Source organism: Embiotoca jacksoni, unplaced genomic scaffold (genome assembly GCF_022577435.1).
Source record: "Embiotoca jacksoni isolate LCO1_2020_lvr unplaced genomic scaffold, fEmbJac1.0.p SCAF_13, whole genome shotgun sequence".
Lineage (NCBI taxonomy): Eukaryota > Metazoa > Chordata > Actinopteri > Embiotocidae > Embiotoca > Embiotoca jacksoni.
The window spans coordinates 2,291,024-2,306,835 of NW_027185263.1; the positions used below are offsets into that span (position 1 = coordinate 2,291,024).

The following is a 15,812-nucleotide window of genomic DNA, read 5'->3' on the forward strand; positions in this document are numbered from 1 at the left end:
CTGTTTATATTTAGTTTAGTTTAGTTTAATTTACTATTATTCTATTTTTATTATATATATTGTTCATTTTTACATTTTTATTGCTTTGCCCTGGATCTATAAATGCTGCTGGAGCAAAAAGATTTCCCCTTGCAGGATTAAAAAGTACCTACCTACCTACCTACCCATCTACCTACCCATCTATCTATCTATCTATCTATCTGTCTGTCTATCGAGCTCTGAGTTGCTTCAGAAGTGTTTACGACGGAGGTTGAGTTTATTACAGTTCATAAAATAAAGGTCGAGGTTGACGACCACTTTTAGATGCAAATATCACTCGGTCTAAAATATCTCAACAACTATTGAATGAATTACCATCAAATTTGAGCGCATCAATCGAGAAGCATTTCTTCGGTATGTACCGGTAGTGCCGTGATGGCGATTACTTGGTTGTTGTTTTTTTAAATTGAGGATTGATTTAAAAAAGAAAAAAAAGTTTTGTACTTGTTTTGAAGTCTATTAACGGCTCAGCAGCTTTTATTTCTTTGAATATGTTCCAGTCCCTTCTGAGGTTTAGTAGTGAAGGATTTATAAATACGGTGCACTAAAAGTTTATATCACAAATTAGACCAGAAACTTCTGTCGAGTTTTTAAAATATGAAAATTCGACGCTTTTAATTGCTTTTTCCATTTTAATATTATTTTTTATTTCATACTTACTCCGTTTACTTACCTATATTCTTTTCCTCGGGGTAGGAACCTCGGAGCCAGCTTCTCGCAAAAAGGACGAAGCCGACAACCGCATCGTCTGCATAGCGACGCACAAAAAAAAAAAAAAAAAGAAACGGGGAACTCCCGACGTGAGGCTTAAAACCCATTTTATTATGACAAATGTACAAGATCAAATTCATAAGAAATAACAGTAAAGTTAACAAAAAAAACAAAAAAACTAAAGGAGCAGACAAAACACCAACAACCAGTCTACTAGGATCTATACACAGTGGACAGGGTGTCGTTCCTCCCAGATTCATCATGAGGTAAATAGGAAAACTCTGTTAACACTTTCAGTCATTGGCACCGACGTCCTCCCTGAACCTCCTCCCGTCGCCGGCTTTTCGCTTCAGGCCTCGTCGCTCCTACGCGGGTCGTGCTACTGGTTATTTCATAACCGTGAGGGACATATTAATATTCTCCTTTAATCTCTGCGGAGAATATAAACGGGGTTTACATACAGCACACGGACGTCCACATTCCCGACTCGACCCGCCAGAACAGACGCGCACACACAACCTCTGGAACATCTGTAGAATCGGGGGGATATTTTTAGTATTTTTTTTTTTATACATTTTTTTTTTTTTCTATATTCTGTCCAGCTAATCTAAAAGCTAAATATGGTGTATAGAAGCCCAGCGTACGTCGTGTGAACCGCAGGCAGCACATAAAAGGTTTTTCTGTCTTGGAAGTCGTGTTTTTGGCCGCGGGCCGGTATCAAAAAACGGTACGATAAATAGAGTGGTTTATCCTCTGAAGACCATGCTGAGGCTAATTTACAAAATATTTTACAAACAGGCTTCGTTTCCTCTCTTTTAAAATCAGATTGCAGCCGTTCTAAGATTTTAGTTTCCACGACGACGAGGTCCCGTTTCTCCCCGAGCTTCCGCGACGCGCCTCATTCGCACCGATGAAGACGACGAGGCGTCCCGCGGCGTCCGCGTCGAAAGTCCTTCGGCACTAATAAGCAACGGGTTCAGGAGATGACGGACGTCCTGTAAAACATGCCCGAGGTTTTAGGATTTTGTTACAAAAAAAACTGTTGTGCCGATATCGTTTCCCCTACAAAAAAAAAAAAAAAAAGAAAACTATTAGAAACTCATGCAATCCCAAAGAATTGCCCAATATATTTTTTCAAGATTAAAAAAATGCCTCTAAATATATTACAGCAAAAACTACAGATATACACACAGACTGGTTCCAGCAGAGGTCAGTGAAGTCATTGGTTTGTTTTTCTGTTTCGGTCTATTCCCCGGTTTAAAATAAACAAACAAAAAGTTGCATCCCGACAAATTATTAATACGCTTTCATTTTCACAATCTTAATCTGGGTTGACGTCAAATTTGTTTAACCTGAACGTGAGCTCAAGATTATGAAAACGGAGGATGTCAACACTCGTTGGTTTTGTACGCAGGAAGATTTTGGGGAAACAGACGAAGAAAAAAAAAAAAACAGAAAAAAAACAACAAAAAAAGGGTTTGTTTTTGAGCCGAGCGTTATTTTTCATTAATAACAACGTCTGCAGGCTTTCGAACTTTCTATGACAAACAATGTACAAAAAAATAATAATAAGACACTTTACATTTCGCTCGAAGAGACGACAACAAATAATGTTTAGATATACAAAAAAAAAATACATCGTTATTCAAAAACAAAAACAAATCACAAGGTAAAAAATAAGAAGACGACGCTGGACTCGAGCTGAAGCTTCGGAGGGACGAGAAGTTTTTACCTTTTGATTTTGTTTCCCGGAACAAACTCTAAAAACGGAGAGTTCGCCGCTGATGCTGATGACAGATAGTTAAAATAATTATATATGTATACAATATACAAAAGCTACTCTATGATTCAACTAAAGAAAAAATAAAAGTTAAAGAGGACCGAGGAACGAAGGTTGGACACAAACATTCACACGATGCGAAGGGGTTGAATATATATATATACATATATATATATAGATGTAGATGTATATATATATAAATATATATATATATATATACGCATGATGACTGAACATCGAGGGTTCAAAACTGGGAATAACGGGAGACATTTTCCAGCATGTAGCTCAGCTGGGGTGTTTGAATACGTGATCTAAGCAGACCTGATCGTCAAACAGAATAAATAAGTTTCATCTAAAGCTGTAAGAAATAAAACAAAAACAACGAAGGCAGGTCAGCTTAAAGCAAAACTCACATCTGTACGATAAATACGAGATCCAGCCAGCGGCCGGCTGAGCCGAGGTTAGCGCAAAGGAAACGGCTAACGGACTGTAAATGAGCAGCCGTAACGCAACAAACGGGATATAAAGGATCCGTGAGTTTTACAAAGCGGTTAAAATGTCCGAATAAAGAGTTCATGATTGCCTCGGCTTTCATTAAACCTCACAATTGATGCATTTCTGATTCGTTAAAGATTAAAAAAAAAAAAGTATTTTTAAAAGAACAGAATAGAAATTATAGGATATCGAAACTGAGCTCGGCATCCAGAAACTCGCCTCGGTACACCGGCTAGCTCGCGTTAGCGCGGCAAAGCGTGTTAAGTCACTCTTAATGCTAAGCTAAGCTAAGTAGCTGGTGGCTGTAGCTTCAGAGGTGTCAAACTTCTCGTAAGCGCTTTTCTTAACACGTGAAACTTTTTCCTTTCCGGGATAAAATGTCACCAGATGCCCCAAAACTCAATTATGGAATGATGTTTTCAATTTTCAGTCATTTAGTGTTCAAAACACACAATCTTCAACTAGTTCCAACAGTTTTGGTGCCGAATTTCCGGTAAAAAAAACAACTTTAGATGTGATCATTTAAAAGAAAAGAAAGAAAGAAAAACAAAGAAGAACAAGTGAAATGGTTTCGAGGAACATGAAAGGTTTTTGGCAGTGGAGCTGGAGGTGGCGGGCCGATCGCAGGTCAACCAGACGAAGGAGAAACGATGTCGGTGCCCTGATTGGTCGCACAGCGTCAGACTGGTGGCAGCGATCCAGTTCTTACTGTGGGTGAGACTGTAGAGACTCAAGCTCCGGGACTAAAAAGGAGGAGGAGGAGGAGGAGGAGGAGGAGCAGATGATAATAATAAAGTTAAGCAATATAAAAATACAATACCACAAAAAAAAGAAACAGTACACCGTTTTGTTTTTACAACGCTTCGTTATTGCAGACGTAGTCCACCAGGTCTGTGACTCCTAACAGGTCGTCTTCGTCATCTTCCTGCGCCGGCATTTCCTGGCCCGCCAGACCGTTCGGTGCTATGGCGGCGGCTGGCGTGGCACTGATGTTTTTGGGCGGCTCCAGATGTGGGTTGAGGCCCGGAGCGGGAGCGGGAGCGGGAGCAGGAGCAGGAGCAGGAGCAGGAGCAGGAGCGGAGGCGGGAGCGGGAGCGGGCCGGCTGATGTTGCCCTCGGGCCTCTTTATGGGGCTCTGTCCGTTGGTAGGCGGCAGCTCTGCCTCATTGCTGTCCGATGGGTTTGTTCCCTTTGACTCCTCCTCCTCCGCTTTCTTCTCCTTCGGCTTCTCCTCCGGCTTCTCCTCCTCCTTCGCCTCCTCCTCCGTCTCCTCCTTCGCCTCCTCCTTCGTCGCCTCCTTCGCCGCCGCCTCCTCCTCCTCGTCGTCATCGTCCGAGTCGATGCGGTTCACCCGTTTGCGGACGGGTCGATCCTCCTCCGAGGACTCGTCCGAGTCGTCGTCCGAGTCGTCCTCTTCGGACGCTCTCCTGCGTTTGAGCGCGAGACGCCGGCGCCGCTGCCGTGAATCTTCCTCGGAGGAGTCGGCTCTCCTCTTCGGCCTCCGATCCCTCGACGACTCCTCGGAGTCTCTGGAGGAACTCGCTGGAAAAAAAAAAACGAGGCGACTTTAGAGGCCCGTTGTTCCATTTAAATTCACCAACACAGCTGCTACGAGCGACGGAAAAATAACCTCCTGTCCTTCTTGTTCTCTAAACAGCTGATTAAAACTCAGCAGCGTGACATTACGATCCAACTAAATTTATCCTGCAGGCGATAACTTCATTCCCTGGTACATTAACACTTTCCGTTTTCTGTCCATACACACATGCAGGTGTTCGATATGCGCAGAAAACAGACATCATTTTATTTTTCTTCTAACAAATTTAAAATTGCAGACTTGTATACGACTTAAATAACAAATTGTGGCTTTTATAAGAAGCCACATTCACGCTCGGGACAACAAGCGCTCCGGCAGCTGCCGTTTATTCGCTTCAAATCAGGCGTCGCTGTCCGTGGTGCTGAAAAGACATAATCGTCCTCCAACTGGGTCAATTAAGATTTTCCAGAAGCAGCGATCGAACAAAAGAACCAGTTTGTGAAATAACTGGATGACTGTACTGAAGACAAAAGGAGCAGCTCTTGGTGTTGAAGGGGTTAAAGGTTACATCGTGTGTGTGTGTGTGTGTGTGTGTGTGTGTGTGTGTGTGTGTGTGTGTGTGTGTGTGTTTCTGACTGACCGGAGCTGCTGGAGCTGTCCTGGCGTCGTCGGGGCTTCATTTTGACCCGGTTGGTTTCTGCCTGAGAGCCTTCGGACTCGGACGTCTCGCAGTAGTTCACCTGCTTCTTCTGGCTGCGCCGGGACCGCCGTCGGCTCATATCCAGGTCGCTGTCGCTGAACTCACTGGAGCCTTCGGTCACTGGACACAAAAAAAACAACCAAATTTAAATCAACCTGAATATTCGCAGACTTGAATTTAAAAAAAAGACGGTATGTGGTGCTGCTTTTTAAATTCAACTTAATTCATGATTAAAAAAAAACTCGCTTTAGTGTTAAAAGAAGACTTGAGATTCCTGTAAATAAAGTTTACTGTCATTTTAAAGACAGCGAGCTATAAAAGTTTAAATAAAAAAAAATAAAATAAAGAACAAGAAGAAGAAGCAGCAAATGTTTTATGGATGAAGAAAATGTTCCACAGGAAGTGGAGTAAGAAGTTCCTCTGGAAAACACCGCAGCCAACGTACCTATTTCGTCTTCGTCATCGTCCTCGTCCGTCTCTTCTTCCTCATCGTCCGAGTACCCTCTCGGTCTCCGCCTCTTCCGGGCGCTCCGTCTGCGTTTCGGTGCTTTCCTGCTCCGCGAGGAGGTGCGATGTTTCCCGAAGTCGCTGTCGTCCGCCTCCGACTCCGCTTCCGTGTCGTTGCCCGACACGACGAACTCTTCTTCCGAGCTGCGTGGGAAAGAAACGACGCAAAACGTTTCTCCAGATCTCCGGTAAAAGCGAACTCTTCTCATCAGAGGTTCGGAGGTTAAACGAAAATACCTTTCGCTGATGCGGAACTCCTCCTCGCTCTCCTCCTCGTCCACGGTGCTGTCGCTGTCCAGGTCGTTGAGTCGCCGGCGCTTCTTCCTGCGCTGGCCGACGCTCGGTCGAGGCGGCTGGCCGTTCTCCTTCCCCTCCTCCGACTGCAGGATGGTGGACATGTCTTTCCCCCGGAGGCCGGTGATGTTGGCCATGTCTTTACCCCGACCGGCTCCTGGACAAAAACACGTAACGCTCTTTCAATAAATATTCCTCTTTATTTAGAATCGCGTCACAAAGTCATCCATCTTTTCAACCGTTGACAAAAACAAAAAACTACATTTTAACATTTTGTTTTTTTAAGGAAGGGAAAATAGGTAGAAATATTTCTGATGGTTTTTCTCAATAACCAATGAGATGATCTATTTCTTCCAGCTTGTACACTTTAAAAGAAGATATGACAAGTTAAATGAGCTTTAGAGGCGCCTGTGGTGTCAATCCTGAGAACCAAATCTATATAGAAAACAGGAAAATTACCCAAAAAATGTCATTTTATTGCTTTAAATAATTCAGAGTATAATAAACTCTCGTGTCCTCCCACCTCCACCTTCTGCTTCTTTGATGTCTTCCTCAATGGCCTCCTCGATCGCCTCGTCGAATTCATCAAATCTGTAAAAAATTAGATCATGAATCAGCCGGACAAAAATCTAATCCCATTAAATGTTCAATCACGTCGTGCTTCTACTGTACGTCTGCTTACAGAGAACAGCTAAATCTCTCCAGAGTGCTGCTCAGCTAAAAGAAACGATAGGATGTACGAAACAAAAATGTAAAGTAGTAAAAAGTCGGCAGAAGAACAATCACACGCTGACTGGCATAAATCACAAGTAAAGCTAAACTTGACCAACTAAAGAAGCATTTTTATATTTGTTTAGCTGCTTTTATTTCATCAGCATACAACGAAATCTTGTTCAAGACACAAATAAAAGTCCCTTTTCGTTGGCACGGTCCCGTTTCTGTCTGTCTGCTGATTGGTCGCCTGAACATGCAGCCGTCTCAAACCTGTAGCTGATGTTCTTCTTCGTCCTCGTTGACCTCCGACCCCAGCTCTTACTCCGCTTCGGCTCCTTCTTCTCCTTGATCACGATCTCGGGCTTCTCCTCCTCCACCTCCACCTGCAGGAGGAACCAGAGTTTAGTTGGCAGCGGCGTCGGCGGGCCGAGCGAGCGCGTCTCCGTCCGTCTCTCGGCGTACTTACGGAGGGCGTGATGATGTTCTCCAAACTGATGCCCACGTAAATCAGACGCTCTTTCCTGGAGGAGATAAAAACACATTAAAAGAGCCTCATTTTAATATCAATAAAGGCAATATTTGTTTTACTACTTGTTGTTAAAACAAATGGCTTTATGCAACACTTTTACTGTGAAGGAGCTGTGATTTCACAGTAAAAGCTGTGATTACAGGAAGTGGAGAGATTTATCAAAATAAATCGTTTTCTTTAGCGCATCGTTTCCTATAAAAACGACTTTAAGAGGTTTGAAAAGGTGCAAAAAAATAAAAAATAGAAAAGCAACAACAAACAATTTCCCCCTTTCGCTGCTCAGAGACCCCTCAGATTCATCCGTAGACTCGTTGGAGGGAAACGATCCCCAAGTCGGGACCAACAAACTGCTCCTAAAAACAGCCCGGCCTCGGATGTCTCACCTCCTCTCGGCGCGCTCCTTCTTCTTCAGAGAGGCGTCGAGGTTTTGGAGCTGCTCCTCCAGTTTGTCGCAGAGCTGCAGCTGCAGAGGGATTCACAAAAACACGTGAAGCCGCGTTCCCGTTCGTCTCCTCACACGTTTTGATGTGCGGCGGCGCCGCGGCCGGGTACGTACGTGCTGGCAGGGCGGGCAGAACCATTCTCCGTCGGGGATGATCATGAGCGGCGGCCTCAGGCAGGCCGTGTGGTAGCCGCTGTCGCACGAGTCGCACAGAAGGATCTGGAAACGACAAAGACGGAGGTTAACGGCGACGCGATCCGTTCAGGTGGAGCCGTTTTCTGTGTTTACTTGCAGAAAAAAAAAAGTCCAGTTTTGACTGAAAGCTGAACGGAGCAGGAAGTCAGACAGGAAAGCGCATCGCGTCCGGTAAATTTTCAAAATAAAACCCCCCCCCCGGCACGTCACAAACTATGCGTGTAATAGTTCTAAAATAACTTTGTTGACTTTGTCTGCAGCACAAAACAGGAAATAAAAACAATAAACACAAAACGGACGCAAAAAAAAAAGAAAGAAGAAGAAACCGTTCGTCGACGTTTACGTGTTAGAAGCACGGAAAAAAAAAAAAGAAGGAAGGAAACGTGATCAAACCAGGAAGTAAAACGCGGATGGTTCAGAACGACGTTGTTTGTTCCCTTTTCTTCTGATATAAACAGCCGGTGAACGTCGTCAGCTGCTCACCAGTTCGGGGTGATTCGGGAGGCCGCAGTGTTTGCAGGGGTCGTCGTTGGGAGGCAGGTCGTCGTCCGAGGACGTCGAGGAGTCGGAGCTCCGCCTCTCCCGGTTCCGGCTCCGCCTCTTCCTGCTGCGCTCCACCTTGTAGTCTTCGTCGCTGTCGTCCTCCTCCTCGCTCTCCTCCTCCTCGCTGGACTCCTCGTCGCTGTTGTCGTCCTCCGAGTCTTTCTTTTTGCGGCGCGTCCGCGTGTTGGACCACCGAACCTTCCGCCTCTTTCTCCCCTAAAACACAAACAACAACAACAACAACAACAACAACAACAACAACACGGTTTGTTAGAAAAGTCCAAATACGACAGATGAAGCGTGTCGACGGATATTTAGTCTGTTTACCTTCGGTTTGGTTTGACCCTCCTGATCCGCCTTCTTCTCTCTCGGCTTCTTCTCAACGGCCTTCGCCTCCTCCTCTTCCTCCTCTTCCTCCTCCTCCTCCTCCTCGTCCTCTTTCTCCTCCTTGTCGTCCCTCGGAGGCGGCGGAGCGGCGTGCGCCTTCTCCATCTTCTTGTCGTGGATCTCCACCGCCTTCGGCGTCGGCCTGGAGATCCTCGGTGACCGGCGCAGCGATCTCCCCGTGTTGGTGTCGGACTCGGAGTCGGCTCGCCGCCGCTCGGCCCGCTGCAGCGCCGCTTTCCTCCGGTGCGCCGGCCGCCGGTTCCTCCGTCGGAGGCGCGCCTCCGGGACGTCCGCCGGAGCGTCGCCGCCGTTCGCCACCTCGTCCGTCTTCGCCGCCGACTCGTCGCTTTTGCTTCGACCGTCCGTCTCCGCCGGCGGGTCGGCGGCCGCTTCTTTACTCGGATGTTTTCCGGGTTCGGTCGTAGATTCGGGCTCTTTGCTCTTATTCTGGCGTCCGGATTCTTCCGCTGCGGTCGCGGGTTCGATCTCCTTCTGAACTTGTTCGTCGTCCTTCGTCTCGTCGGTTTTTGAGAGTTTTTCTGTCCTGGATTCGTCTTCGTCTCCTTTAGAAACTTTTTTATCGTCCGGCTCACTTTTCTCGTCTTCTTCCTTTTTCTTCTCTGACGACGGACGCTCTGCCTCCATCTTTCCCGCCTCTTCCTCAGACTTCTTCCTCTTCTTCTTCCTCTTCTCCTCCTCCTCTTCCGTCCTTTGTCTTCCTGGTTTCTTATCGGTTTCTTCAGAGACGTCTGCCGTCTCCGGCCCGGACGTCTTGTCTCTTCCTTCAGACGCTTCCTCTGTCATCTCGTGTGCTTCAGTCTTGTCATCCTCTTGCGTCTTCGTCAGATCGCGTTCAACGGACTTGGAGGCCGTTACCGCGGCGACACCGTATGTTGAACTCCGCTCGCAGTCGACGGTTGTCTTTTCCGTCCTTGTCTCGTCTTTCTCGGGAGTCGTCTCTGCGTCTTTGACGTCGTCGCTCTCCTCGGCGGGTTTACGTGATTGTGATTTGTCTGCTGGACGCTCGGCGCTCTTCTCTGATTTCTCGCTGATTAAAGTTTTGTCGGCTTCTTTAACGACAGGCGGCGACGCTGCGTTTTGGGAGTCCGGTTTCTCCGGACGATCTTTCTCCGTCGTTTTGACGCCTCCTTCTTTCTCCTTGTCGGACTTCTCTACGGTCGCCTCGGACGTCTCCGTTTCTTTAGCGTCGCTCGTTTCTGCGACCGACTTCTTTGCCTCCGTCGTCCGGCTCGACTCCGTCGTGTCCGTTTCCGCACAGTCGGCGTTCTCCTCTGATTTTTCTGTCTCCTTCGATTCGGCTTCTTTGGACGTGACTTCATGATTTGACTTCAGGTTCTCGGACTCGTCGCTTTTTAATGTTTTATCGCTTTCTTTTGATGCGATTCCCTCGTTCTCTGTTCGCGACTCCTTTTCCGTCTCTGCTGGTTTGGATTCTTTCGTTTTTTCTTGCTCTTCATGATTAGAGGATTTCTCTGGTGCATTATTTACGTGTTCAGGTAAAGGCGGCGGTTCCTTCGGCGGCGGAGGAGACTCGTGCGCTTCACTCTTTTCTGTTTCCTTTTCTTCCTTCAAACGGAGAGTTTTCTTCTCCGGGTCGGTTGGTTGTGACGAGACTTTCTCCGCGCTGCGATCTTTGTCCTTTTTGTCTTTGACGGCGTCCTGGTCTGCGGCCGGAGCGTCCTTTTCTCTGGCGTCTCCAGATTTACCTGCAGCCGCTCGGCTCTGCTGCTCCTTGCCGACGGCGTCTTTTGGTGACGCCTCCTGAACTTCGCCGTTGACGTGATCGTTCACGCTCGGAGCTTTCTTTGCCTGCTCAGGAGTCGACGAAGATTTCGGAGCCTCCTTCAGATTAGAACCAGACGGTTTCTGAACGATAACAGCGCTGCTTTTTTCAAAGTCCTCGCTGAACTTCATGCCTCTTTTCTTCAGCGGGATCTTCGCCTGTTGGTCGTTCTTCATCGCCTGCTGGATCTCGTCTCCGCCGGTCTTCTTGACCCCGTCTCCGACGCTCTTCTTGACCTCGTCTCCGCTGGTCTTCTTGACCCCGTCTCCGGCGCTGTTCTTGACCTCGTCTCTGCTGGTCTTCTTGACCCCGTCTCCGGCGCTGTTCTTGACCTCGTCTCCGCTGGTCTTCTTGACCTCGTCTCCGCTGGTCTTCTTGACCCCGTCTCCGGCGCTCTTCTTGACCTCGTCTCCGCTGGTCTTCTTGACCTCGTCTCCGCTGGTCTTCTTGACCCCGTCTCCGGCGCTCTTCTTGACCTCGTCTCCACTGGTCTTCTTGACCTCGTCTCCGGCGCTCTTCTTGACCTCGTCTCCGGCGCTCTTCTTAACCTCGTCTCCAGCGCTCTTCTCAATGTTGTCTCCGCTTTTCTTGACCTCGTCTCCGGCGCTCTTCTTGATCTCGTCTCCGGCGCTCTTCTTGATCTCGTCTCCGGCGCTCTTCTTGAGCTCGTCTCCGGCGCTTTTCTCAATCTCGTCTCCACTTTTCTTGACTTTGTCTCCGCCGCTCTTCTCGATCTCGTCTCCGCCGCTCTTCTTGATCTCGTCTCCTTTCTCCGCCTTCACTGGTAAACACGGCGTCTCAGAGGCCGGCGTCAGTTCGCTCGTGCTGGATTTCGTGTCCGACGCCTCCATCGGCTCTTCTTTGATGCTCTGACCTTTCGTGCTGATGTTTTCCGAGTTAAGCTCGGCCTCCATTTTTTCTTCGACGACGCCGTTCAGTGAAGATTTGGCCTCCGAGGACTCCGATTTCACGTCGTCATTCTGCTTTTCATTGTCCTCCGTCTTCGGTGGGACCGCCTTGTTACTGGAGTCTTTGCTGTCTTCATCAGATGTGTCTTCGGTTTTTTTAGCGTCACCTGCCGCATAGATATGAAATAAAAGGTCAGATGACGGCTCACAGTTTGGATTGTTGTCGTCACGACTGGATTCAGAAACAATAACCGAATAAATAAAAGAAGAAAATCAGTTTTTGCTGGATCATGTGTAAAATGAGCCCAGATATCGGGTGATAAAATCATCTGTACTTGCAGTGTGAAAACTTAACAGCGGTTCAAACGAGCTGATCAAAGTCACTTTCTAGTCAAACAAAACAAATATGTTGTAAAGTGTGGGAGTTTATAGCTTTTATATTTCAAAAAGTTCAAATAAAACAACCATTTAAAGTGAAAACATTTCAGTCTTTTGCCTTTATGACGATAAAAAAGATGACCAACCGAACTGAAAATTAAAAACGTACAATATTACAAAAGTAAAAACTTTATAAACAATAAAGAAGCAGTTTATAAAGTCTGACCTTCGCCGTCGGGTTTGTTTTCCTGTTCCTGGTCTTTCTTCTTCAGCAGCTCGGGGTCGATCTGCGTCTTCAGCAGAGCGACGACCTCGGCCAAGTCATTTCTTTCTCTGCGGGGAGGAACAGAACGAGGATAAATAACACAGCTTCCACCGAGAGGATCATCATCATCATCCAACTTTCATTTCATACGTTCCATTAGTCCGCTCACCTGACGATGCATTTCCACGACGACCCGTCCAGGTCGTCCTGCTCCTCCAGGTAGACGCGCACGTTGTCGTCTTGGTCCAGCTGAAACCAGTACATCTGTCCGTCTTTGTCCCGGCCGATCGGCTGCAGGCGCATTTTATCCGGGTCTTCATCGTTGATGGCGGTTTTGAACTTCACGTTTTCGTCGAACTGACACTCGCACAGATGCTGGAGACAGAAGAGAGGAGACGGGAGCGTTTATTTGTGGAGCACAAAGTCAGACTCCAAGAGAGTTCGAAGTGCTTCACAGAGGAACACATTGAAAATAAAGCCTTAAAAAGTGCATTTAAAAGCTAAAACAAGTAAATAATAAGTGGTTTGAATATTCCTGGTGAGCTGAAGTAAAAACTCTTTTAACCTGTCATTTAAATGAGCTGACGGTTTGAGCCGGCTTCAGGTAAACAGGAAGTTTATTCCACAGGTGAGAAGCACAAAAACTAAATCGACTGATTCTGGGAACTCGGGTGAAACCGGTCCGGGACAACCGGACGGATCCGGATGTATTTATGCCAAAAGATCATTTAGGGGAGTCGAGTCTCGCCTGCTGAAAACAAACTCATGAACAAGTTTTTCAGTATTTTATTTTGACACAAATCCTTTGATTCTTGCCTTAATGCAACTAGATTTTTTATCATTTTCCTTACGTGGCTGCTGAAATTTAGGTCCGAGTCCACAACTGCACCCAGATGTTTATCGAGGAAACATGTCACATCTGGCAGTAAATAAAAAGCCCTTTATAGCAGATAAATAATAATTCTGTCACAAGGCAAACAAGTTTCTCCACTCCTGAAAGTCTTTTGTTTGAGGCTCCAATAAAAGAAACAACATGAAGACGGGTGAAGGAACCAGACCGCCATTATAACAGAAGTGTTATCCAAAAACAAACACTCACTTTAAGTATCCCCGTCTTGCACTCCACCGTCAGCTCCTTGTATCCTTTCTGCTCGAGCTCCCACGCCCACGTCGCGTTGAACTCCTGACACACCTGAAAAATGAAAAGAATCATTAAAGCGTCTCGACTCCAACAACGCCGACCAACACAGCTGACGTCTTTTCAAAACGGGAGCCGTGTCTACCTTGACTAGATACTTCTCCCATCGGTCCGCCGACACCGACTTGCCGATCTTCCTCAGCAACTTGATGTGAAGATCGACGAGCAGCTTTGGAACTGAGGAAAGATAAAATAAAAAAAATAAAAAGATTTTTAAATCTGTCAGGCGCAGTTTGAGAGATACAGATATCAGAGTCAACGCCTGTCGACGAGATGCTTCTGTACTCGATAGTTAAACGTAATTCATTGATTTATGTACACAAAAAAAAAAGAAATCTTCAAAAATGCCTGATAGAAGTTCCCACATATGTTTTTAATCGTCTTATTTGGTCTAAATAAACAGTTAAAATGTCCATTACTATCGCAGGTGACAAAGAAAAACAACAAATCCTCACATTAAAGAAATTAGAAACCGCAAATATTTTTAATTCTTACTTTGAAGGTGACCACAGCGATCACTCAGTTATCAAACTTGCGACTAATTATTGAAGCTCTACAATTTTTTTTTCACAACGAACAAAGATAGCAGGCAGATATGTTTGCTACTCATTAGACGTTTTTAAATCAATAACATCCTGATCCAGAGTGTTTGTAACTTCAAAAACAACAACAACTTGGAAATATGAAATGTATTATTTAATGTTTTTGTTTGGCAACCAGATCATCAGCATACATACACAAACATCTCCTATAATTTAACTGTCCCATTCACCTTAAAACAGTTATTATGATTCGAGAGGGGGCTCACATTGTGTCCCATAATAATAATAATAATAATAATAATAATAACAAATACATGTCACAAATTTGTAGAAGTCCCTGCAGAAAATAAAAGATTAAACATTTGAAATTGACGCCTGCTGGAAGGCTCGATTACCCAAAATAAATGATGTCACCACGTTGGCGTTCACAACACACGAGGTGACAGCACATGTTAATGTGAGGCGAAAATTAACGCACTCGATCAGGGAACACTTTCGGACAGCGAGGCGCATGCGCACACCAACGCAGCTGGAGGAGGAAAAAGGTCAAGTCACCGGCAACAAGCAGAAAAAGCGGAAGTGGAACGATTTTTTTTAATTTTATTTATTTTTTTTTTTTTAATTCGACGCAGGCTGAGAGTTTCACTGCGTTGCGTGCGGGATTTAAAACGAGGTTGCATTTAATAGTTTAAAAAAACAACAACAACAACAAAAAACAGATTCAGACGATAATAAAGACGTTAGGAGTAGCAGGGTTTGCGTGGTTTTTTTTGTTTTTTTTTGGGGGGGGGGGGCACGTAAAAGTTGTTTTATTTTGAAAGCCCGGGCCGGATGTGGTCGCCGTCGCGGGGCTCGTTAACGGACGCTGAAACGACCCACTTCCACTTCCACGGCGAAATATTTTAACTGTAAATAAAAGTGCACAAAATCCGCGTGTCCGTTTTCACGCGCTGACACCCGAACCGACGATTTATCAAAAACTCCCGACGGCGCGTCCTCGGGCGCTTAGCCGTCACCATGGTTACCGCCTCGGAGACACCGCCGTCCCGTGTTGTTGTTTTTTTTTTTTTTTTTTTTTTTTTTTTTTAACGGCGGATAAAGGAAAAAAAAAAAAAAAAAAAAAAAAAAATTATTCAAAAAGCTAAAAGAAAAGTGACAGTGAACCTCGGATAAATCGGCCCCCCCCTCCCCTTTTTTTTTTTACTTCGAACAGCAAACTCCGGGGCGAAGTAAACTTTAATTTAAGTAAACAAGAAGAAGGTTTAAAAAAACAACAACAACAACAACACACAATAACACACAAGTGGCTAACACTTAGCTGCTAACGCGCTAGCACATTAATGTCTCTCCTCCCCGTCAGTGGCGGAGGGAGGGGGGGGGGGGGGGCCCGGAGGAGAGAGAGAGAGAGAGAGGGGGGTGGGGGGGGGGTGTTTCTGTCCCACCTGAGGACGTGTCCTGCAGATATCTCTCCAGCTGGGGGAAAGTCAGCTCCGGTAGGTCCAGCAGCGCTCCGTACCGCTCCAGGAACGAGCAAATCACGGCGTAATTTGGACCCGGACCCGGGGAAGAACTCGCCGTTGCCGCCGAAGCAGCCATCTTTTTCACACCAGTCGTCAAGCAAGCCGGAATTAAATACACGACTTCCGGTGTTAGTAAAAAAATAAAGTAGAGAGAGAGAGAGAGAAAATAAAAAATAATCGGTCCTAAAAACTACACACTAAAATATTAAACGGCAGCTTCTGTGAAATAGTTTGGACGGTCACTTTCTTAAAAACATCGACTTTATTTTTTTATTTCTTTATATTTTAGCTGCAGTCCGGCTGCATAAAGTCTGAAAAACTTTG

At 46.0% G+C, this 15,812-nt stretch overlaps 1 protein-coding gene across 1 annotated transcript; it reads right to left on the bottom strand.

Moving 5' to 3' along the window:
- Positions 1-840: 840 nt before the first annotated feature.
- On the bottom strand, positions 841-15,565 carry rsf1b.1 (remodeling and spacing factor 1b, tandem duplicate 1). The gene is made up of 16 exons (XM_069145886.1): positions 15,411-15,565; positions 13,512-13,603; positions 13,328-13,420; positions 12,398-12,603; positions 12,190-12,296; positions 8,814-11,752; positions 8,427-8,702; positions 7,863-7,967; positions 7,690-7,769; positions 7,244-7,298; positions 7,048-7,160; positions 6,587-6,654; positions 6,007-6,220; positions 5,708-5,913; positions 5,203-5,382; positions 841-4,567 (listed from the first exon to the last, which is right to left on the bottom strand). The coding sequence occupies exons 1-16, from the start codon at positions 15,562-15,564 to the stop codon at positions 3,879-3,881; spliced, it is 5,577 nt and encodes a 1,858-aa protein (XP_069001987.1). The 5' UTR covers position 15,565; the 3' UTR covers positions 841-3,878.
- Between the last annotated feature and the right edge of the window lie 247 nt (positions 15,566-15,812).

Coding starts and splice junctions, on each gene's coding strand:
- rsf1b.1 (XM_069145886.1), bottom strand. CDS start 15,564: ATGGCTGCTTCGGCGGCAACGGCGAGTTCTTCCCCGGGTCCGGGTCCA. Junction 7,770..7,862: donor TCTGCCCGCCCTGCCAGCAC/GTACGTACCCGG, acceptor ATCCCTCTGCAG/CTGCAGCTCTGCGACAAACT. Junction 5,914..6,006: donor GAGTTCCGCATCAGCGAAAG/GTATTTTCGTTT, acceptor TTTCCCACGCAG/CTCGGAAGAAGAGTTCGTCG.